Source organism: Chiloscyllium plagiosum, unplaced genomic scaffold (genome assembly GCF_037043375.1).
Source record: "Chiloscyllium plagiosum isolate Xiang-an unplaced genomic scaffold, Cpla_swu_hap1 HiC_scaffold_15, whole genome shotgun sequence".
Classification (NCBI taxonomy): domain Eukaryota; kingdom Metazoa; phylum Chordata; class Chondrichthyes; order Orectolobiformes; family Hemiscylliidae; genus Chiloscyllium; species Chiloscyllium plagiosum.
Genome location: NW_028270153.1, coordinates 50,281,930 through 50,306,946, shown reverse-complemented (window position 1 = coordinate 50,306,946; position 25,017 = coordinate 50,281,930). Strand labels below are relative to the sequence as shown.

The window sequence follows — 25,017 nt, the reverse complement described above, 5'->3', positions numbered from 1 at the left end:
TTGCTTGCAATAAACTGCTTGTCAATTTCAGTTCAAGCTGTGTTTTGTGATCTCTAACCTTTTGGGCAAATTTCTCCGACAATATATTTCCAGTTTTAAAAATAACCAACCATTCGACACTATTCTGTTTTTTTTATGTAATATGCAAAATGTCACTTCCCTTTTAATCTCTGGGTTTCAATTTTTCTAATAAGGCCTGAAAGTGCAGTTACCTATGAAAGCAGCATTTATTTATACATAGAGTGTTAGTCGCGAATGATCCTGGACTAACAGCCTTGTAAAATGAAAGAGAACCAAACAACATTTTTAATTTGACTAATTGTGCAATTCCACACACACGTCCATATACTGCCCCTTAAAATGCTAACTGATTATTTAGCAATATTGGAGATTTCAACAGTAAAAGAAAATCTCTAGTTCCAAGGAATATAAGATATAAAATTTAAATTTGACAAGGACATTAAACCTTTTGCATTGTAGCAATGTTAAAGCCAGTGTATTTGCGCAAGCTTAATTATTTTATTGAGTAGGTGGATTATGCAAGTCACATCGGGACAGTCACATTATTTATTTGAATGCGAAAGCTTAATTTAAATCCCTAATTAGGAAATCATTTTAACAGCTGATTATTTTACAGAAAATTCAAAAATCAGAATGTAGATCCACTGTAACAAATAAATAACAAATTCAAGGAGGTATAAAATAATGTTTTCATCAAAGAAATGGAGTTGCAGGCCAAAAATTTTAAAATTCCATTCAAAAACATGAACAAAGTGATGACTTTTTTTTTGCAAAAGTTAAATCATTTAATCGAGTGAAACGTGACAGGTGAAAAAAAACAGGTTAGTTGTCTTCAGCTTCAAGATTAATGTTGTTTCCAAATTTTGCATAGAGCTGGACTTTGAGATCTGATAACACCTGTTGAATTGTCTCCACGCGGGTCTGCAAAGCCTGGATCTCATCTTGGAAACTTTGCTGAAACATAAAGTTTAAAGTCTTGTCAAGATACAAACAATCAAGAAAATTAAAATGAGCATTAATTTAAAAATTATATTAATTGATTTGGGCCATAAAACTTGAGATTATTTTAAATGCTTAAATAAAGCCATGGATTGGCTCAACTTGTAGCTTAGTTTTACAAGAGCTAATAGAGAATGGGTGGCCTACCAGGAAGTTATTGCAGTTATCAAGTCTGGAATGAAGGACATTAATAAGGGTTTCAGTAACAGATGGGCTGGGGTAGATACAAAGATTGGCACATGAATTATGAGTGACTGTGTATGGGATTAGAAACTTAACTCTGGGTCAAACAGGATCACAACGTTACAGTCTGTGTCATGTGGACACAGCGGCCCAGGGAAGGAAATAGGGCTGGCAGTAACGTACAATTATGTGGTAGGAGTGTCTAACTGGAGGGAGGATGATGTAGCTAATCCAGTGCCTAAGTGACAAAGAGAATGCAGATGATTGTGGAATGATGGACAATAGCAATACAGAAGTCCAGTTGGGTACTGTTAGCTTACGTGATTATGAATACCATGTCTTTGGATGATGCCACTAAGGAGCAGTATGTGTACGAGGAGGGGTTTAGGTCAAGGATTGATCTTTGGTGACTCGAAAGAAATTTATTCAAAGAAAAGATTTTGCTAGAAATGCTTTTACCATAATTGAATAGGCATGAATGAAAGGAAGCCAGCACAAAATACAACTGAACTGAAGAATGGTGCGGTCAACCATACATAAGGTGGCATAAAGGGTACAGGAGCAAAGAATGTACAGCAGTGCAGAATGGAACTTCAACATGGTCACAAAGTGAGGATTTGGAGAGGGACCAAAACTGACTGAATGGATAGCTTATCTTGTTGATGATGAACACATCTCTGATCTTTACACTTTCTGCTTGAGGTGATTGTTAATCAGACAAGAGGTTTAAGAAAATAGCTGGTATTAAAGAACATGAGGAACCCCCAAAGGAACTTGTAGTGGCAGAAGTGGGCAATTTTGGCAGAGGTGATCAAGGTTGTGTAGAATTTATGTCAGTCCACTCTGGTATTGCAGATTATGCTGAATCCAGTAACCTATTTCACACATGCATCATTTTCACCATGTTTTCTTCCTCCAATTCCCATCAATTCAATATCAAGATATGGAGGTAATAGAAATGGTTTGTTTTGATAAGATTACAAAAATAAGGAAACCACCTTCCCCAAATCATAAATATTACTGAAGAAGTTTTCAGAGAGAAGATTGCCTATCTAAATTTCATGTGTGAGCAAAAGAAAACAGAATTAACTGCTCTGTAAAGTTGCCTACATTGCATAGGCAAAAATGAGGACTGCAGATGCTGGAGATCACAATTTAGTTTAGAGTGGTGATGGAAAAGCACAGCAGGTCAGGCAGCATCTGAGAAGCAGGAAAATCGACACTTCCTGATGAAGGGCTTTTGCCCGAAGTGTCGATTTTCCTGCTTCTCGGATGCTGCCTGACCTGCTGTGCTTTTCCATCACCACTCTAATCTAGACCCTGCCCACATTACATGTCAGCACTGCATTAGTAAACTAGTTATTCCACATTACACAAAATGTTAGCTTAACAGCTACAAAGATATTTAGAGCACTTTTTAAAAAACATACATTAGTCCATTCCACATCATTACGTTCTGCCCCATTTCTAATCTTGCCTTGCAGAAGGCTTATTTTGTACAAAAGACGTTGACTGTCTGGTGCAAACCCAAGAGTGTGCTGTTTTGTCAGAAAAATGGTGAATTCAAACCTTTTTTTTTCTGGTACAATTGGAAACAAAAGATTCCATGGTGCTATGGAATGCTTCAGGCCAATTTATCTACTTTAATTAATACCAATAGACAAAAGATACTTAAGTGGTCATTCATCTCATTGTTGTATGTTTTCCCACGTAACAGTAGCTGATAGATTATAAATTAAGTAATTATATAGGAATCATGTGAAAAGTTTGGGAAAATTATAATACAAATCCTTCTTAATTTTTACCTAAACACACAATTCAAATTAAACAACTTGGCAGCACCACCACTTGTTATATTGAAGACATTTGAATTTTTTTTATATATGGCAACTCAAAATTAACAGGAAATACTTGACAATTTTCAAATAAGTAACGTGGCTCTACAACTTTAACTGTGTGATAGTAAGGTCTCAGCTACAGCAATCTTACAAAGTATTGATTCACACTAACGACATGTAGTAGAAGACTAACCAGTCTAAGTGCAATTACTCATTGGTAAATTGAAACATTAGAAGCAAGCATCAGACAGCCAAGACATTTATTACCTTTGCAGCTTCTAGCATCTCCTGTGTCTCATCCTGGGAATGGCTAATAAAAACCTCTCCAATTTGGTAAGGCACCAGCATTGTATCGTCATCAAGCATCATTATATCATCACAGGCATCTTCTAGATTCTGTAACTGTTTCTAAGTTGAATCACACAAGAAAAGATCAGTGGCATTGAACAAATAAACCATTTATAACTACACACAATGAAGTACAGGGCAATCTTGATTATCCAAACGACACGGGCGGGGAGTATTTTGCTCAGAAAATCGAATGTTCGGATAACTCAATCTACCCAAGCATCGGGACCTTGAGATCTTGTTTAGATAATCCAAAATTCGGATAATCGAGGTTGTACTGTATTTATCTGTTTGCTCTAACTGCTAAACTTAAAAGGAAAGCTTTCAGAGTAGTTTTGTTGCATTCATCTGTGGCTTGGTGGAACATAAGATTCTTCAAAATCTTAAAATAGGATTCACAAAGTAAGTAAAGGTTATTTTTTGTGAGTCCTTACACGATTAATTCCACTGCAGATGAGCATACTATTAAAGCACCCAGTAAGATAGGTTACTCAAATGAGTGGTTGTTTATTTCTAGAATGTCTACTTGAAGCTAGAAAGTTGAAAATCACTGCATTTAAGTTCATGTAAATACAACTTCACTGTCATGCCATCAAGATAACCATCTAGTTTCACATTCACGTACTGTTCAATTTTGCCATTGCTTAAACATGTTTGCAACTGTATTCCTCATATGTTTACTTTTGTTATCTCCAAACTTGACTATTGTAATCTACACCTAGCTTCCCATCTTCTATCCTCGTTAAACTGAAGGTCATCCAAGACTCTGCAGTCTTGTCCTAACTTCTACCAAATCATGGACCATCACTTTTTTGCTCACTGATCTCAACTGGCTCCCAGTTAAGCAATGGCTCAGCTTTAAGATTAGATTAGATTCCCTATAATGTGGAAACAGGCCAAGCGGTCCAACAAGTCCACACCGACCCTCCGAAGAATAACCCACCAAGTCCCATTTCTCTAATGCACCTAACACTTTGGGCACCCAGAGGAAACCCATGCAGATACGGGGAGAATGTGCAAACTCCATACAGACAGTCACCTGAGGCTGGAATCGAACCTGGGACCCTGGTGCTGTGAGGCAGCAGTGCTAACCACTGAGCCACCGTGCCACCCCCAAATTTAATTCTTCTACAGCCCTCCTTCTCCCAATCTCTGCAACTCTGAGATACTTGTACTGCTCTAATGCTGACCTCTCACACATCCCTAATTTTAAATTACTCTATCTCAGCCGTATCCCTCTCGTCTCAACCTTTCGTTCCATCTTCAAGATCTTAAATACTACTTCTTTGTCAGTACCTTTTGGCCACCTTACATATTTATTTATTTTGTGGACCAATTTGATAAAACTCCTCTGAAGATCTTTTGGACAATATACTATATTAAAGGCACTACATGAAAACAACTTGCTCTTCTTGTGATAAACTACTCACAGCTAATCTGTTTGAGGACAACCCTCAACCCTCAATTCAGTACATTTATACAGCTTTTAACATACCTAAATAACAAATTCTCCACAAACCATATTCATTGTACAATACTCTGTATTTACCTTTTTCAGTTCTATTTCCTCTTTAAGCTCTATAAGCCTGTTATTATTTCTTGCAAACTTATTAATTTTCTGTTGGTCTTCAAAAGTAACATTAACATCTTCTACTGCCTGTAAAACAAATACAATTTATCGTAAAAATAAACACATTTTTCATGTATTTATGTACATACAAACTGATCCCAAATTTAAAATAATCAGAGATCTAAACCACACTATGTATTGTTTTCTCAGTAACAGTTTTCCCAAAACATCGATTTCCTTGCTCCTCGGATGCTGCCTGACCCGCACCACTCTAATCTAGACTCTGGTTTCCAGCATCTGCAGTCCTCACTTTTGCCTCTCAGTAACATCTGTCAAGTAGAATCGCAAAGCATATAAATAAATGGATAGATGTAATGTATATTAACAGCAAAGTGCTTGATTCCTTTTCTTTATATTTTATGAAACTATGCAAAGTAAACACTACACTCAATGAAACCATTTCACTAAAACTTTCTTTAATTATTGGAAATATGCAATTTCAACAGCTGCAAACTAACATGTTTGTGTATCATAGAGAAATGGATTCTGTTGTGCACAGAGGAATGTCCAACAACTCACAATAGACAAAGTGAGTCACTCTAGTGGAAAGTGGAAATTGACAGGTAACCAAGAGTCCCTTGATTTTGTAGACAGACTGTTGCTCTGCACCAAGCACAGCTTTGAAGACAAGACCAAGTGTAGCATATTATATTGCAAATACAATTGAACTTTTCTTGATCGTTGATTATTTCAGATAAGAGAATGATGCTTGCAAGCTACACAATGACAGAATGTTTCATGCAAGATTTTATCCTGCAGAATGGCTTTGAAGAAAGCAGATAATTACGAGCGTAGATAATGGAAATTCCACTGATTCAAGTTGATTTCTCTGTGAATGAGTCAGTAAGTTGGCTTTCTGAATGTAAAGTATACAATTAAATCGAAAACTTAGTAAATCATTTGCAAAACTACAGAACTATGTACAAAAAGTTAGCTACTGCAAATGGAAAACATTAAATTAAAGACAGAAAATCGGAAAAATAAATCACAGCTGTATTGGTTTACAAACTAACATTCTTACAAGTGCAGAAACGTCAATACTTCTCAGTCAGGAATTGAGTGATAAGGTTCTGCACACTAAATCACCAACAAGAGCTTACACATTATTGATCTAGGACCTGGAAATGAAAAATGACATTCTGATTTTGAAATTCATGAAACTGCCTACATTATACCCGGTAACCTGCTTCATTAACTGCAACAGTGCCACTGTGCCATACTTCCCTTCTCCCCAGCCACACACCCAAGAAAAACCATATGTCACACACAAGCAGTCAGATATAGTTACAAAATGTACCCTCGTTATAAACTGGCAATAGCATTACAGCTCTGGCATAGTTCCTTTAAGAATATCCACCCTGCTTAAAGTTTTAAAATAAAACACAATGAATATGATTTCTGAAAGATTATTGACTTGTATGCCTACTGTAAATAGTGGAGCAGTTATATATTCCAAGTGAGAGAAAACTTGAAGTTGCAAATCAATATACAGAATTGCCAACTGTCAGTACGTACTGACAACAATAATTCAGTTTCATATCTGTCATGTCTCAGTTCTGAAGAACAATCATACTTGACACAAACCATGGACTCTGTTTCTCTCTTCATACATGCTGCCAGACCTGCTGTGGTTCTCCAGCATTCTCTGTGCTTCTTTCAATTTCCAGCATCCACAGGATTTTGCCTTTATTCTAACAATAAGCCACCAGCCAATAATCCTACTTTGAGTTCAAACAGTACAGAGCCATCCAGCTTCTCTCGACTCTTCACTGAATCTCTCACAGAGATTCTATGTAGTTGAGGTGCCAAGTGCTCTCCTCACATGCAGTCCGCTTCATTCTCTATGTGTACCTTTAAAATCCACTTCAGCAACCTCCAAAATTACACTAAGTGATCAATAGAAAACTGTACAAGAAGCCCATTTCTGTTGCTGGGTATAACTGAATAGCATCACTTGGAACCATTTATTTCATTAATACCAAAAATCAAAAAGTGAGGATCAAAATTAGAGGATTCCATCACAGCATATAGCAACAACTGCCACAAGTGAGTTACCACCATTGCTATATCTTATCTCTATTTATACTGATTTTAGGTTTTGATTTTAGAACTAAGATCATCTCTTACTAAAAAAAAATTGTTGGTGCAAGGCACTTTGTGCTCAGTTAGACTTGTTTCTGTACTCTTCAGCTCAAAAGATATTTTACCCAAAGTGTCCAGAAGTAAGAGTTGATAAAAGCAAACAGAGGACATTGGGTAAACTGGCACTTGGTGAATGACAGGACGAATACTGGATCTCCTTACCTCATGAGATGCAATGCTTGAGTAAAAGGGTTTAATTGAGACAGGTTACACATTAGGATGGGTGAATGTAATGTCAAATCAGGAACAGGAGAGAAATAAGTAAAGATTGAAATGAGAAAAAAAATAGAAAAAAGTAATAAGGTAAAATATGGTGTGTACAAGTCACTATCTGGCTCTCCACACTTCTAATTGCAGACTTCCTGCCAAAGAGATTGTTTGGCAATCAGCAGAAATTATCAAATTGTTAAAAATGATACTTTCCAATTAATTTACTTTGCGTGGCAAAGTACAAATACAGCAGCTTAATTCACACATGGTGAAGGTCAATGTAAAATGCCATTTTTTGAGAGTGGAATGATAGAATTTACACATGCCAATTGCACAGTTTGTGATGATTCACAACTCCTCCCATTATGTGCTGACAAATTTGGTGATTAATAATGGTGAAAGATGACATCGACAGTGCTATCAAGAAGCACTTGCTTAAAGCCTTAGTTGAAGTATGGAAAAAGAGCTGAATTGCAGGAGGTGGGAGTGACTGCCCTTCACACAAAGGCTCCATCAAGGAACCCTAACAAAACTGGAATTGTAGAGATCTACAGCAGAGAAAAAGGCTCTTCGGTGCTTCATGTCTGCACTGGTTAAAAACAACCACTGAACTATTCTAATCCCATTTTCCAGCATTTGGCTGACAGCATTGCATCGCAAATACACAATGAAATGCTTCTTAAATGTTGAGCATTTTTGCCTCTACCACCTTGCCAGACATTGAAGCCCAGATTCCCATCATCCTCTGGGTCAATCATGTTTTTCCACATCCTCTCTAAACCTCCTGCTCCTTAGCTTAAATCTATGCTCTTGGTTATTGATCTGTCCACCAGCTGAAAGAGGTTCCTTCCTGTCGATCCTATCTATGTCCCTCATAAGTCTATACATCGTAAACATGTTCCCACCCCTCCTTTCCACAGTCTCTTTTGCTCCAATCTATCCAGTCTCTCTTAACTAAAACTCTCCAGCCCAGGCAACAAGCCAATGAGATTTAGGGAGAAAATTCTTTTGACTGGAGTCACACCTGGCACAAAGGAAGATAGCTGTGGCTGTTGGAAGGAGGTTAGTCATCTCAGCTCCAGGACATTTCTGCAGGAGTTCATCAGTGTAATGTCTCAAGCCAACCATATTCAGCTGTTTCTTCAATGGCAATCCATTTATCATAAGGTCAGAGGTGGGGACTGTTGTTGATGATTGCATCAGCACCATGCACAACTTTTCAGATACTGAAGCAGTCCAAATGCAGCCAGTCCTGGATGATATCTTGGTTTGTGCTGACAAATGGAAAATAGCACTTATGGCCACTTAAGTGATCATTTTCAACAGGAGAAAAAAAACTAAATATCACCCACTGATATTCAACGGCATTCCCATCACTGAATTTTCCACCATCAACATCCTGGGAGTAACCATTAAGCAGAAACTGAACTAGCCGTATAAATATTCTGGTTACAAGTCCAAGTCAGAGGCTAGGAATCCTGTAGTGACTAATTCACCTCCTGACTCCCCAAAGCCAATCCACCAAAAAGAAGCCACAAGTCGATGTGTGATGAAATATTCCCATTTTCCTTGATAAATATAGCTCAATAAACACTCAAGAAGCTTGAGATCATCCACAACAAAACAGCCCATGTGACTGCCAGTATTGTGAGGTCCGCCTGGTGGACCTCACAGAATATGATTTCCCTGATTGGGAATGTGGTCCGATCAGGGAGCCTTGGCTGACACGGATAAACAGGAGTGTCAGACATCCTGCTCATTCAGCGCCAGCTTTGAAGGAGCTGGATCAGTGTCAAAGACTCTCAACATGCAAATAAAGGGTGGTGTGGTGATGGGTTGAACCTGTGTGAAGTTATTTTAGGCATAACATCCACAACAGTTACTCCTTCCATCACTAACGTTCAGTAGCAGCATGGAGTATCAGCTACAAGATATATTGCAGAAATTCACCAAGGTCCTTTAGGCAGCACTTTCCAATTCCACAATCACTTCCAGCTAAAAAGACAAGGGAAACAGATACATGAGAATACCAACAACTGCAAGTTCCCCTCCAAGATATTCACCTTTCTAATGAGGAAATAAATTTCTCTTTCTTCAGTGTCACTGGATCTGATGGCAGAGGGTCTACCTTAACCAAATGAACTGCAGTGGTTCAAGAATGCAACTCACAATTAGCTTCTCAAGGGCATCGGGATCGGCAATAAACACTGGCTAAGCTAGTGATGTCCACATACCATTATCGAATCAAAAAATCATGATTTTTCATGCAATGATATTTTTCAAACAAATTTCCGATAAACATTATCTTGTAAGCACCCAGTATGTCAGCTCTCCTGTCTAAATATATTACCAACTTGCTGCTTATCCATCTATATCCACAGAGAAAATTGAGCTGACTGTGCTCTTTAGCAGTTGGCATTATGAAATTTCCTGCTTAAAATTCAACCTCACAAACACATTCAGTCATAAAAGAGAAAAACTTTAATAGTGCAGATTGCCCTCTGACATTTAATATCTTATACTTTTGTGAGGATGAATGATTTTTCACAGCTGGTGCTTCATTTTAGTATCTCATAATTTGGTTTTACAGTCCTTTCAAAAACTCCCCTTCCATCATGTACACAAAGGTGCCACTAATATTTTATGATCCCCACATAGGAAAAAAAAATCTCTGCCTGTTGGTAATGATTGGGAGAAAAGGTTACCAATTATTTTGAAAACCAGATGTCAAATGGAGACAAGAACTTTGATAAAAACCCATATTTTACAGATTCAAACCCAATGATTGGTTGGAAGTTGACAATTTTGCATGGATCTTGATGTGAAAAAGTGAAAACGCTTTGGAAACGTTGCCCACTCTTTAGCAATATCTGATTATGACCCCGTGGTTATTAACAGACTAACTTGCCATGAGGTTATTGCCAGGGAGAATGATAGAGTCGGTAAGTAGGCAATGGAATTTGAAGTGGGGACCAACGCAACAGCTTCACTTGTCCAATATTTATTTGGATAAATTTCTGCTTACTCAGTACATAACATCATATAAACAGTCTCATAATTTAGCAACAATGGAGGAGCTGAGAGTGAAAGGGGTTGTGGACAAAACTAATTAACACTATGCTTTCAAATGGTGTCAGCCAGAGGCAACATACAGATATGAAGTAGGAGAAGACCAAAGAAAGATCTTGGATAACAGTGCAGAAGCAGGAAAAGAAGGAATTTCAAACTATTATCTGGATACAATTAGATGTAATTAAGAATGGAATTGGATGAAATAAGACAGAACAGAGGTAAGATTAATATCCTTGATAACCCGACAGCATTTGATTCAGTGTGGCATTAACCAGTCCAAACAAAATTAAGGTCAACGGAAATGAGGGGAAAAACTCTCCACCGGCTGGAGACATACTTAGCATGATGGAAGATTATTGTGGTTAATGCCGGCAAATCATTTCAATGCTGGGAAACCACTAAAGGAGTTCCTCAGGGTAGCATCCTAGGGCCAAATATTTCAGCTCTTTCATCAAGCATATTCCTTCCACTATTATTACAGAAATGGAGACTTTCAATGATGTACAGAATGTATAACTTTAAAGTGAATTTGTATTTTGTGTGTTAAAGAGGGCGAGACATTGTTTACTTCCACGTTTGAGTGCGCTTGTGGATTGTTGCCAAAAGGTCTAGAGGTCTGTCTGTTTACATGTATTTTAAGTGAGGCTTTAATGCCTTGTAGTGAACAGTTCAGTGCACTGAAAAGGTTAGAGAAAACCAAACACGGTTGCATAGCAAAAAGAGTCCAATGAGATACAGAGTAAGGGTTTAAGGAACTTGCAGTTACTCTGAAGTTAAAGTCATAGTGAGATTAGTTTGCAATTTATTTTAGGTACCTTGGGAGAAATACTAGCTGAAGGCAAAAAACATCTTGTAGCTACACGGAAACAGTAGTGCAGCCTGAGTCTGAGCAATGAGTCTTAGTAAGGAGATGGTGGGGATTTTTATGAGGTTTGCACGTTTGTAAGAAAATCACTAATATAAAAAGAATAAAACAAATCTGAATTATTTTCTGTATTTGGAACAAAATCCTTCAAACCTGTTTTTTTGTCAGTATAATATAATCATGCTTTTGTTGTTTAAGAAACATCTTAGTCTGTGTTAAACATAAAGTGACAGCCACTTGTAAATATGTTCAGTAACTGACCTCCACAATTAAAAAAAAATTTGGATGTAAGAAACTAGGTTTCATTCTGGTGTTAAAGTAGAGATTTGAGATGTCCCAGGGAATCCCTTATGGGCTCAGACCTGTAAAGCCTTTCTCTTGGTTCGTCCCAGAGATCGTACTCTTTGGAAGTCTGGAATAAAAAACCTTTTTACAGACAGATTAGTTAAATTTTAGTCACCCCCCTTATTTATCAATAGCATCACTGTGACAACGTAACACTGATACCTATAAGCTAAACTAGCTAGGTTCTAATAACCTAGGAGAGTGGGGTAACAGCTCTTCAAGTGCCCCAGCAGGCTACTCCGATGTACTGATACAAAGTGGCTTCCTTTGTACAAAAGTTTACAAAAACGTTGCGTTTTCTTAATTAGACAAATAACAGTGAAAGACAATAAATCGTAAGGAAGAAAAGTTAATTGACAGGTCTGTGTACACTTGACTAATCACTTCTACAGGCCCTAAGCCATTCATCAGGTGGGAAAACATACCCAGCTGAGTTAGGCTCCTGCTAGCAAGACAAACTCCTATCATAAATGCATACCAGTCTGAGCTAATTGGAGAGTTCATAAGGTAACCTTGCACAGCTCACGTGTCAGATACAATTGTTTTACAAAATGTCTTCTTAGCAACTTTTGACAATTAAATTATGCTAGAATCTCTTCAATGTTAGGCCCAGGATAATTTCCAAGCTAGCAGCAGACTCCTGCTTTTTAAGCACTGAATCATTCTGTACCTGAGGCTGAGATACCACCGCAAGGTTGCATTTAAACTGATTCTTTAGTCTTTGAATTTAAAATGCTTTCTTTTCAAGGTTGTGATTCAAATTCAAATAAGACACAAGATCTGATCAGTTAGGATTGACAGTGGGGCAGTCTGTAAGGTCTGTAGAGTGGTCTGCAAGAACACAAGTTAAAGCTTCATCAATATTACCCTTCACAGAGTTTGTATTTAATAACCGGTAATGGCTACTCAATATCATCATAAAATCCCAAAATGCAATTAAATTCAATCCATTGCAGGTAAGCACTAAGAGTTAATTTTCTACTGACTTCAGCAGCCTCAGCACTAAAATGGTCTGGTCTCTCTCTCTCTCTCATGTCCTTTTGAACTCTCAAGGCAGGGTCTTGTAACAGCAAAGATGTTTTTCTCTCTGTGTCTGCTCCACTTGCAAGGGGTAATAAGAATCCATTATAAAGGACAGGATCTGACCATCAATTAATGGCTTTTGATAGTACCCAAGTTTCATTTCAGGGTCAGAATCAAACACTGTCATTAATTTCACAAGGGAATGGCCGTGAATGTTATCACATTGGATTCACCGATGTTAAGGCAAATGTTCTTAATTGCCTCACTTGGTGAGCACAGATGTCCCTATCTTCTACATTCCTTGAGCGCTCCCCTTTTTCTGAGCCTTCCTGCCTGTCTATTTTCTAGTGTGCAGCAAATGTGTTCTATAATTCAGCATTACATTTTAGTCTAAATGTTTAAAGGCAAGGTTTAAGGCTATAAACGTTCCTCACTAGGATTTGACGTACATAGTATTAATATGAGTTACGATCTTATGGCAAGTAGCACTCACACTACACACACTTTCCTGAAGAAGGGCTTATGCCCGAAACGTCGATTCTCCTGTTCCCTGGATGCTGCCTGACCTGCTGCGCTTTTCCAGCAACACATCTCCGGCTCACACTACAAGTGCCAGGCAATGACCATCACAAACAAGAGAGATCCAACCACCCCTCCTCGACATTCAACAGCATTACTATTTCCGAATCTCTCCCCCATCAACATCCTGAGAAGTCACCATTGAGAATTGGAACCAACCATATATTAAAAAAAGCTATGGCTATAAGTACAGGTCAAAAGCTGAAAGATTAGCAGCAGATAACAAACCAGAAGGCACAAGTGTCAGGAGCATGATAGAATCCTTTCCACTGCCAGATGGCTCAACAATACAAGGGGCTCAATATCATCCAGTATAAAGATGCCAGCTTGTCTGGGACCCAATCCACAATCGATGCTGTGTTAGTATTATGCATCATATACAAAATTCTCTGAATCAACTCACCCAGTCTCATTTGACAGTCCCTCTAAAACCCACAACTTCTACTAACTGGAAGAGCAAAGGCAGCAGACATATGGGACACCAGCAGATGCATGCTTTCCCACATTCACACAATTTGACTTGGAACTATATTGCCATAAATTCACCACCACTGGATAAAACTGCAGAGACTCCTTTCCCACAAGCAATGCCTTTCGTTACATTGTGACTGTTAACTAAGGTAGAAGCCCATGGAATTGAGGGCACACTTGTGACATGGCTGGGAAATGAGTTGAGTGGAAGGTGACTTAAATTGAGAATAATGGGTACGATGAGTGGTGTCCCATGCGGGTGTGTGTTAGGGCCTCAAATATTCACATTATTCATTAATGACTTAGATAATGGTTTGGAAAGTTATTCATCCAAATTTGCCAATGACACAAAATTCGGTAGCAATGCAGACATTGTAGATGTTTACATGAAATTACAAAGAGATACTGATAAACTGGTGAATGGGTAAAACTGTGGCAGATAAAGTTCGCTGTAATTAAGTGTGAGTTTATCTATTTTTGCACTGAAAAAGGAAAGATTATCGTACCTTCTTGATGGCACGTTAAAAACAGCGGGTCCAGAAAGACTTGTGGCTTCGGGTGCATAGATTTTTAACATACCACAAACAGGTGCAGAAAATAATCAAGATAACTAATGGAATGCAGGGCCTTTATAACCTGAAAACTGGGGCACAAGGGTGTAGAAGTTATGCTGCATCTATGTAAAACCCTCATTAGACTCACCTGGAGTACTGTGAGCAAATCTGGGCCGGACAATTTAAGAAGGATATACAGTAAATCCTCTGTATTCGTGAAATCACGAATTGCAAATTCACTTATCCGTGTCAAAAAATGGGACAAATATCAAGATCCACTGGCAAACTCACGTATCCATGATTTTTAACATACTTTTAAACAAGCTTCACACTCCCAAATTCTATCATTTGTGGGCTTTCTCCAAAATGGAACCCTCGCAGATATGGAGGACTGATTGTATTCGCCTTAGAGGGAGCACAACATAGGATGACAAGAATGATACCTGGACTTCAGGGGTGAAGTTACAAGGAGAGATCAAACCAATTAGGCCTGCTTTCCCTAGAACTACAAAGGTTAAAGAATGATCTGATCAAAGTCTTCAAGATATTTAAGACTGAGAGATAGGTTCTTGAGTATCAAGGGGAATAAGGGTTACAAGGAGAAAGTGGAAGAATAGGGTTGATAAGATTGTCAGCCATGATTGAATGGCAGTGCACTCGATGGGCTGAATGGCCTCATTTCTGCTCCTATGTCTTATGGTCTTACATTAACAAGAAAAGCTAAGTAGAGAAACTATTTTCACTGGTTGAAGATTCTAGAACTGAGGAGCATAGTGTAAAAATTAGTGCCAGAATGTTAGGAAGCGCCTCCACAAACAAAAAGGTGGAACCTGTTTGGAACGCTTTCACAAATAGCAGTAGATGCTAGATTAGTTGTTTATTTTAAATATGGGATAGACACATTTTTGTTAAGCAAAGGTATTAAGGGCTATGGGCTAAAGGCATGAAGATCACATGAAGGGTGGCACAACCACAAGAAGCTGAATGGCTTACTGCTGTTACGGTGACTGCACTGGCTCAAAGCAGCTCATCACCATCTTCTCACAGGAAGTTAGGACTGGACAAGTAATGGCCCTGGCAGCAATGCTCATGTCTCCTGAAAAAGGTAAAAATAATCTCCCAGTCAGCTGGATGACAGTGGAGAAGCATTGGAGAAGGTCAATGAAGTCAAGCATGTCAAAACTGCAGGCCAATGAGGAAGGACAAAGGGACTGAATGACAAGGAGTCATTGTCATAGCCACAATGTAGGAAGCAATTTGTGACCATACTGAGACCCATTTAATTGCATGGCAGGAATGAAATTTCAAAAGGGGTTCAAACATTGAGTTCTGAGAAAGATGTGATTTAATTTGGGAGGTGAATACACTCCTGGCCCTAGTCCATCCACATTAACACAACGGTCAAGAAACCACAACAAAGACTCTACTTCCTCAGGAGGCTAAGGAAATTCAGCATGTCTGCAAGGACTCTTATCAATCTTTACAGATGTACTATGGAAAGCATCCTATCCAGATGCATTACAGCTTGGTATGACAACTGCTCTTCCGAAGACCACGAGAAACTACAGAGAGTCGTAAACGTAGACCAGTCCATCACGCAAACCAGCAATCCAGCAATCCATTGACTCCATCTATACTTCTTATTGCCTCAGGACAGCAAGCAACATAATCAATTATCTCTTCCACCCTCTTCCATTGGGCAGAGTATAAAAACGTTTGAATACACGTATGAACAGATTCAAGAACAGCTTCTTCCCCACTCTTATCAAAGTTTTGAATGGATCTCTCAAATGTTAATTCTGATCTCTCTCTTTCTACCTTCTCTGCAGCTGTAACATTGTTTTCTATATTCTGTTCTGCTACCTTGATACACTTTGTATGGTGAAATCTACCTGTGTAGCACACACAACATTTTTCACTGTATCTCGTACATGTGACAATAAATCAAACTCATTCAAGGACTTTGAACAGAAGGTAGGTTATCAATGGAATAATAAGATATTGGGGTCAAAGTTGGTGACAAGATGTTTTAAGGAGAGGAACATTTCAAGAGGAGGGAACATCACTTGAAGGAAAAAAGGCTAGTTTACAATACTGGGGGCCAGGATGGAAGTTAAAAACCAGTCATTTTGTGGTAACTGGATTGATGTTGCAGGGAACTGATCACATGGACAAAATGAACTCAGTGAGGGTACTGGGGAGATAAGAGAGAACAGCATAGAAGAGCATTCACCGTGGGGGTGGAGTGGGGAGTGGAAAGATATTAAAGGAATTTTAGCCAGGTGAACTCGTGGAACGGAGGTTTGCAGGAGAGGCACTAAGATTGAGACAATTCAAAGTTGTCCATGAGCTCCTGGCATTTGTCATTAGAGTTGAGAGTGGAGGGAACAGACAGAAACATTTGAGACACAATTTGTGCAGGGAAATTTATCTGAGGGATTGTCTGCATTGAGGGTGATCATGGAATACGGAATAGGTTCAGCAGACGTCAACAGAACTTGATAGCATTTAAAATAGTTTATTCAGATCCGAATCTGAACAGATTCATTGCTCATCATTAAGAATTGAAAGATAATAAAGAAGCAATGAATTAAATGCAATGATTATGGCTCGCTATACAATATCACAATTGTGAAAAAATGATGTACCTTATTTAGATTACATAATATAAAAGTATACAAAGGAGGAGGAATAGACCATTCGATCCCTTGAGGCAGCCCAAATATTTAACAATATCAGGATTAATTTGATTCGATTATCCACATTCCCACTTACCTCAGATAACCTTCTTCACACTCCTGAGTAAGGATCTCTCTGGTTCTGCCTTAAAAATAATCAATGACCCTCCTTCAATTACCCTTTCAAGGGCAGAGTTCCAAAAACCCTCCAAGAAAAATGATTCACCTCAACTTTAACCTAAAAAAGGCAGGAAGCAGAGGGTAATAGTGGAAGGATGCTTGTTGGATTGGACGCCTGTGACTAGTGCAGTGCCTTAGGGTCAGTGTTCGGCCCATTACTGTTTATTATCTATATTAATGATTTGGATGAGAATGTACAAGGCATGATTACTAAATTTGCTGATGACACTAAAGAAGGCGGTATCATGGACAATTTCTCAGAAATTGCAGCAGGATCTTGATCAGCTGGGGAAGTGGGCCGTAAAATGGCAAATGGAGTTTAATATAGATAAGTGAGAAATCTTGCATTTTACAGAGGGTGGTACGCATATGGAATGACCTGCCAGCAGAAGTCGTTGAGACAAATACATTAACAACATTTAAAAAGCATGTATAGGAAAAGATTAGAAGGATATGAGCCAAGTGCAACGAAATGGGATTAGCATGGATGGACATTTTGGTTTACATGGATCAGTTTGCACCAAAGGGCCCCTCTCCATGCTGTAGAACTCTATGACTCTCTATTACACTCCTTATTCTTAAACGATGATTCTAGCTACGAACATACGAACAAGAGTAGGACTTTGCCACTAGATACTGGCATTTTAACATTCAGCTACTTATCCTAATATATGTTAAAGGTTAAGTGGACTGGCCACATAATTACTGCGGCCACAAGAACAGATGAAAGACTAGGAACTCTTCAGTGAGTAACTTGCCTTCTGACACCGCACAGTCTGTCTTCCATCTCCAAGGTGTAGGTCAAGAATGTGATAGAATATTCTTCACTTTTCTGGATAAGTAAATTGCCCGTAGTGTCAGTTGAAGCGGTAAATGTAGGGGAATGGGTCTGGGTGGGTTGCTCTTCGGAGGGCCGGTGTAGACTTGTTGGGCCGAAGGGCCTGTTTCCACACTGTAAGTAATCTAATCTAATCTATTTCCTAAATGAATAGAAAATTCAGAAGTCTGAAGTGCAAAGAGACTTGTAAGTTTGCTTCCAGGTTTCTCTCTAGGTAAACTTGCAAATTTAGTCAGTAGTTTGGAAGACAAATACAAGATAGCATTTATTTTGAGAGGACTTGGTTATAAAAGCAGGATGTACTTCTGAGGCTCTATAGGGCTCTATTCAGGCCACATTTGGAGTATTTTGTGCAGTTTTGGACCCCATATCTCAGGAAGGATGTACTGGCCCTGAGGTGTGTTCAGAAGAGGTTCACGAGAATGGTCCCAGAGGTGAAAAGCTTAACATATGAGGAACATTTGGAGGTTTACATTCGGTGGAGTTTAGGAGGATGAGAATCTAATTGAAACATTCAGAATACTGAATGGTTTGGACAGAGTAGATGTTGGGAAGATGTTTCCATTGGTTAAGAGAGACTAGGCCCTGAGTACATAGCCTAAGAGTAAAGGGAAGATTTTTTAGAACTGAGATAAGGAGTATATTTAAGATTGAGATAGATAGGTTCTTAAGTATCGAGGGAATCAAGGATTATGGGAAAAAGGTGAGAGAATGGGGTTGTAAAACTTATCAGCCATGATTGAATGGCAGACAGAATCAATGGCCTAATTTCTGTTCCAATGTCTTATGTCTTACTCAGCCTTTGAGCCTGCTCCACCATTCAATAAGATCATGGCTGATTTTAAACTCATCTTAACATTTGTGTGTATCCCCAATAATTTATCAGGGATGTCTAAAGAGACACAAACCTCAACTTTTTTTTTCCTCATTTCTATCTTAAATAAGCAATTTCTTTTAAAAACAATGACCTGGATTCTAGTTCTGGATTCTCCCAAAGGAGGAAACATTGTTTCCATTTCCACCTATTCAAGTCTCCTCAGGATCTTATATATTTCAATTAAGTCACCGGAGTATGGAGGCCGAATCTATGTAGCCTTTCTTCATAAGGGGCAATACCCTCATTCCAGGTATTAGAACAGTAAACCTTTCCTGATTGCTTCCAAAGCATTCACATCCTTCCAAACGTACGGTGACCAGTACAGTACACAACACTCAAAATGCAATCTCATGAATACCCTCTATAACTGAAGCAATCTCATGAATACCCTCTATAACTGAATACTCTTGCGTTTAATTCCCCTCATAATAAAACATAACTTTCTATTAGCCTTCCTGAAGACTAATTCAACCTGCATACTCATCTTCTGTGATTCATGCACTTGGGCACTCAGATCTCTCTGCATCTCAGAGCACTGAAACTTCTCACCATTAAGATGACATGATTCGTTTGTATTATGTCTGCCAAAATAAACAATTTAACACATTATACTACATTTGCCAGATCTTTGCCGATTCACTTAAGCTAACTATATCCCATTGTAGGCTCAGATCCTTTTCACAATTCACTTTTGGGATTTGATTTATTTATTGCCACAATATCTTGTTACGAAATAGAATGAAAAGTCAGAGTTGTACAGCATGGAAACAGACCCTTCGGTCCAACCCACACATGACAACCAAATATTCAAAACTGATCTAGTTCTATTTGCCACCAATTAGCCCATATTCCTCTGAACCCTTCCTATTCTTGTACCCATCCAGATGCCTTTTCAATGTTGTAATTGCACCAGCCTCCATCACTTCCTCTGGCAACTCATTCTATATACACACCACCCTTTCCATGAAAAGGTTGCCCCGGAGGCCCTTTTTAAATCTTTCCCCTATCACCCTACATCTATGCCACTCATCGGCTCCATCTTAAATACAGAAAAATAAACCAAAACATCGAATATAAAAGGCAGAAAGACGGACAAATAAAGAAAAGGTATTTGGTTTTACGATCCATCTTGTTATGTGCTCTGCCATAGGTCATGGGCCTAGTGGCCAGGCATCACCCCTCCCTTTGCTGTGCCACTGCTGCTGGAATGATAGTTGTCCCTCTTCGGTGCCAACTCGCCTCCACTGACACCTTCACCACTACGAGTTCTTGATGGACCTTCCCAATGCAGACACCGTTGATGCTGCTGGGTACCACTAGCCCAAACTCAACTCCACCTCTGCCACGAATCCGCTAAGAGCCCACCTCGCCCTTGCAGCCACTGAGCTCAAACTCGCCTCTGCTGCCACCTCCACAAGTCTGCAATGCATGTAGATGCCGTCGAGAAACCAAACTCGCCTTCACCACAGCAGTGATGCGTTATCACTAGGAACATCTCGTCAGAAGCCGCGGGAAACCCAAACTTGCCTCTGACACCATGACCATGCTGGGCTCACTCGCTGCCACCGATGGATGCTATCATCATGACAGAGTTCTTCCCAAGAGGTAAGTAAAATTAAAAAAGAAAGAAACACAAAGAAAGATGGAAAAAAGGAAAAGAAACACTAAGAGAAGCTAAGAGTGGATGAGCCCAGAGGTCAGAAGCCCTACTCTACAAATGACTGCCTTTCTTGCCTTTGTGTCAACAATAAATTTAGTTGTCATATCTTCAGTCCATTTGTCTAAATCATTAATATAAATTGTAAAACCAGTTGAGACCCCAGACCGGCACCTATGGTTCACCATTTGTGACATCCTGCTCACCTGAAAAAGACTCATTTATTGTTACTCTCTGCATTCTGTTAGCCAGCTAATCTTCTATCCATGCCATACGCTACCACCAACATCATGAGGTTTTACGTTTCCTAATAATATTTGATATGGCATCTTATTAAATGCCTTCTGGAAATCTAAGTACAATACATTCATCGGTTCCCCTTTATCAAGAGCTGTTACTTCAAATTAACCTGTACAGATGTAATTACATGCCTCTGAAGCAGGTATGACTTGAACCCAGGCCCCTGGCTGAGAGGTACGGATACTGCCACTAAGATATTTCTTCAAAGAACTCAAATAAGTTCTTTAAAACATGATTTCCCTTTGACAAAACCATGTTTGCTCTGCCTGATAACCTTGAATTTATCCGACGATAACAGATCTTTAATAAGAGCTTCTACGTTTCATTCCCACATGATTTTAAAAGCAAACCTTCTGTCATCCTTCTTTTCTTTCAGAAGAATCTCTAATCCATCCACAATTCTAAAGTGACCACTTCCACCCCTCCCCCGCAATTTCTGGAACCATTTTCTTTTTTTTTCTGAACTTTTTTTTCAACTTCCTAAAGTTGAGAGTCCCGAAGTGAACATATTATGCCTGGCACGATTGAACCAATGTTTTGTAAAGGTTCATTATGCTTTCTTTGCTTTTGTACTCATGGAGAAAGTGAGGTCTGCAGATGCTGGAGATCAAAGTTGAAACTTTATTGCTGGAACAGCACAGCAGGTCAGGCAGCATCCAGGGAACAGGAGATTCGACGTTTCGGGCACAGGCCCTTCTTCAGGAATGAGCAGAGAGTGTCTCATTCCCACTCTCTGCTCATTCCTGAAGAAGGGCCTGTGCCCGAAACGTCGAATCTCCTGTTCCCTGGATGCTGCCTGACCTGCTGTGCTGTTCCAGCAATAAAGTTTCAACTTTTGTACTCATGGCTCTACTTTGAAAACCCAGCATGCTATTTATTTATCAAACTACGTTTAACTAGCCTGCCACTTTCAACAATGAATGAATGAATGAATGATGATTTATTGTACCTTGTATAATGAAATACAGTTAAAAAAACAGCAAAAAGCATTAACTCTCACCACAATCCAGTGCCACTTGAATATTTTAAAAACAAAAAGATAAAACTGAAAGAAAGTTCATCTTCATTCCACTGCCTCAACCATAAGTCTTGAGCCGGCTGACCAACGACACCTGCACTGCTACTCCTCCACCGGACTCACAAACGTCGGTGTTGCTGTCATTTAATCACGAGGCCAACCTTGACGATGGGCCCAACCTTGCCCTGCAATCAGGAGCCCCCAGTACTGCTGATAATCAGCTGATCCCAGCGTAGCTGCCAGGCAAAAATAGAAGCATCTATTCCCTCAGGTCTCTGTGTTCCTGAAGGCCCTTTAGAATGTCATACTTTGGTCAACATTGTCTCTTCATTCTGCTAAAGTGCATCACTCCACAGTTTGAATTTCACCTGCAAGATTCTGAAGAAATTGAGAAACGGAGAATTGACTTCATAAGGCTTATGGTGCTGTGGTGAAGTTAAATACCATGTGGAGGTACATTTTACTTTTCTCCAATATCACTGCTTTCCATGGGCGAGTCTACCCTCAGATGATACCTCTGCAAATATTTACCTGGACTGGGAACTGGCACATGCATACCCTGCACCAGCTGGTGGGTTTCCTCAAGACAAATGGACTTGAACCCAAAACATTTGGGCTCAAAGGTTTAAGACAAACTCTTCTCTGTAAATGTGTTGACATTTGACAATAAACCTTGAGACGACCAGACAGATTACTTTATACACAAATCAGATAATATCTTCAAATGTATACACGTAACTTGCCCCAACACAAACGCAAAGGGACCCATTTGGGACTGGTGGCAGATACAGGGGATTCTCGCCAGTCCACTCACACACTCTCTATCACCTTCTTTCTTTTTTTTCATTTCTCTCTTTCCCTCTCTCTCTCTCACACACACACACATACTTCCACCCTCTCTTCCCTCTCTCACACACACATACTCCCACCCTCTCTTCCCTCTCTCACACACACATACTCCCACCTTCTCTTCCCTCTCTCACACACACACATACTTCCACCCTCTCTTCCCTCTCTCACACACACATACTTCCACCCTCTCTTCCCTCTCTCACACACACATACTCCCACCTTCTCTTCCCTCTCTCACACACACACATACTTCCACCCTCTCTTCCCTCTCTCACACACACACATACTTCCACCCTCTCTTCCCTCTCTCACACACACATACTTCCACCCTCTCTTCCCTCTCTCACACACACATACTCCCACCCTCTCTTCCCTCTCTCACACACACATACTCCCACCCTCTCTTCCCTCTCTCACACACACATACTCCCACCTTCTCTTCCCTCTCTCACACACACATACTCCCACCCTCTCTTCCCTCTCTCACACACACATACTCCCACCCTCTCTTCCCTCTCTCACACACACATACTCCCACCCTCTCTTCCCTCTCTCACACACACACATACTCCCACCTTCTCTTCCCTCTCTCACACACACACACATACTCCCACCCTCTCTTCCCTCTCTCACACACACATACTCCCACCCTCTCTTCCCTCTCTCACACACACATACTCCCACCCTCTCTTCCCTCTCTCACACACACATACTCCCACCCTCTCTTCCCTCTCTCACACACACACATACTTCCACCCTCTCTTCCCTCTCTCACACACACATACTCCCACCCTCTCTTCCCTCTCTCACACATACTCACCGCTTTCTTCATGGTGGCTGCCATTTTTTTCCGGACTCTTCCACCCGCCCGTTCACAAATACAGATCCCGATCCCGATCCCGATCCCGACGCCTATGCAGCACACACTCCGCGCACCCACCCACCCTCAAAAAAAAGAATTCTCTCGTAAAAATGACGGCGGCGCGAAAATTCTCGGAGAAATTCACCATTTACCCGGCTTAGGCAACGTGGTACCGTCCATTTAAAGGGATCGTCACTTTTAAAGGGCACGCTGTTGCACTCTGCCGATATAAAATTGGAGCAGTTCAAAGCTGCATCATAAAGGATAGAATAGTAAAGTAGAGCACAGCACAACATAGAACAGGGGCAAGAAAACAAAAGCAGAAATTGCTGGAAAGGCTCAGCAGGTCTGGCAGCATCTCCGGAGGGGAATCACATTTAATGTTTCGGGTCCAGTGACCCTTCTTCAGAACTGACTGTAAGACTTGGTCTTAGTGGCGACTGTTTCAATTACATACAACGTGCAGAAATGGCATTTGGAGAAGCCAGGAGGTGTGCAAATACAGAAAGGGGAGAGCAATTTGTAATGAAGACAAAACGAAATAGTAGGCCATTTGGCCCCTTGAGTCTGTTACACCATTCAATAGGATTCCATTTTCCTGCCCTTTCCCCACAACCTTTGATTCCCATACTGATCAAGAATCGATCTATCCCAGCCTTAAATATACACATGGACTCTGAAACTATAACTGTCTGTGGCAAGGTGTTCCCAAAGGCTCCCAAACCTCTAAGTGAAGAAATTCCTCCTCAGCTCAGCTTTAAATTGAGGACCCTTTATTCAGAGACTATGTCCTCTGGTCCTATCCTCTCATCAATTACCCTATCAAGCCTCTTAAGAATCCTATAAGTTTCAATGAGATCACCTCTCATTCTTCTACACTCCAATGAGTAGAATCCCAACCTATTTAGATTTTGCTCATAAGACAATCCCTCCATACTGGGGATCATCCTAGTGAACCCTCTCTGAGCTGCTTTTGATGAAATAATACCTTTCCTTCGAAAAGGGGACCAAAAGTGCAGATAAAATAATCAGGATTTGACTCTCTTTTGAAAGTTATATATAGAACCCCCACCCTAGGCAGCTGTTAAGTGATATATTTTTAATATACACACACACGTTGGACAAGCTTGTCAAGGTAAAACAATTTTAACTGGGGGTTTTACCTTATCATAAGATGGAAGAGCAGAAATAGGTGATTCTTCTTCACTATTCTATCATGGCTGATATGTTTCTCAACCCTATTCTCTTGCCTTCTCCCCATAACCCTTGATCACCTTCTAATAAGAACCTATCTGTCTCTGTATGAAATACTCTCAATGACTTGGTCTGCAGCATTCTGTAACAATGAGTTCCATGGATTCAGCACCCTCTGACTGAAGAAATTCTTCCTCATTGCAGTTCTAAAGGGTCATCCCCTCATTTCTGAGGCTGGAGCCTCAAGTCCTAGAATCTCCTGCTGTTGGAAACATCTTCTC

At 39.9% G+C, this 25,017-nt stretch overlaps 1 protein-coding gene across 4 annotated transcripts; it reads right to left on the bottom strand.

Annotated features, from left to right (window-relative positions):
* Nucleotides 1-499: 499 nt before the first annotated feature.
* Nucleotides 500-23,853, bottom strand: pfdn4 (prefoldin subunit 4). 4 transcript variants are annotated; one of them, XM_043710216.2, is made up of 4 exons: nucleotides 23,695-23,853; nucleotides 4,939-5,046; nucleotides 3,309-3,449; nucleotides 500-975 (listed from the first exon to the last, which is right to left on the bottom strand). In XM_043710216.2, the coding sequence occupies exons 1-4, from the start codon at nucleotides 23,836-23,838 to the stop codon at nucleotides 844-846; spliced, it is 525 nt and encodes a 174-aa protein (XP_043566151.1). In that variant the 5' UTR covers nucleotides 23,839-23,853; the 3' UTR covers nucleotides 500-843. The 4 variants fall into 4 exon arrangements, with proteins under 4 accessions (XP_043566151.1, XP_043566154.1, XP_043566152.2 ...); XM_043710219.2 differs by lacking the exon at nucleotides 23,695-23,853 and adding an exon at nucleotides 23,501-23,539; XM_043710217.2 differs by lacking the exon at nucleotides 23,695-23,853 and adding an exon at nucleotides 22,360-22,395.
* Nucleotides 23,854-25,017: the final 1,164 nt, after the last annotated feature.

Bases quoted from the DNA above. Each gene is read 5' to 3' on its own strand.
- pfdn4 (XM_043710216.2), bottom strand. From the start codon at position 23,838: ATGTTGTGCTGTGCTCTACTTTACTATTCTATCCTTTATGATGCAGCT. The intron at 5,047-23,694 runs GTAAATGGTGAA...TTTGTTTTACAG, and splicing joins TACCACGTTGCCTAAGCCGG to GCAGTAGAAGATGTTAATGT. The intron at 976-3,308 runs GTAATAAATGTC...TTTATGTTTCAG, and splicing joins AGATGCTAGAAGCTGCAAAG to CAAAGTTTCCAAGATGAGAT.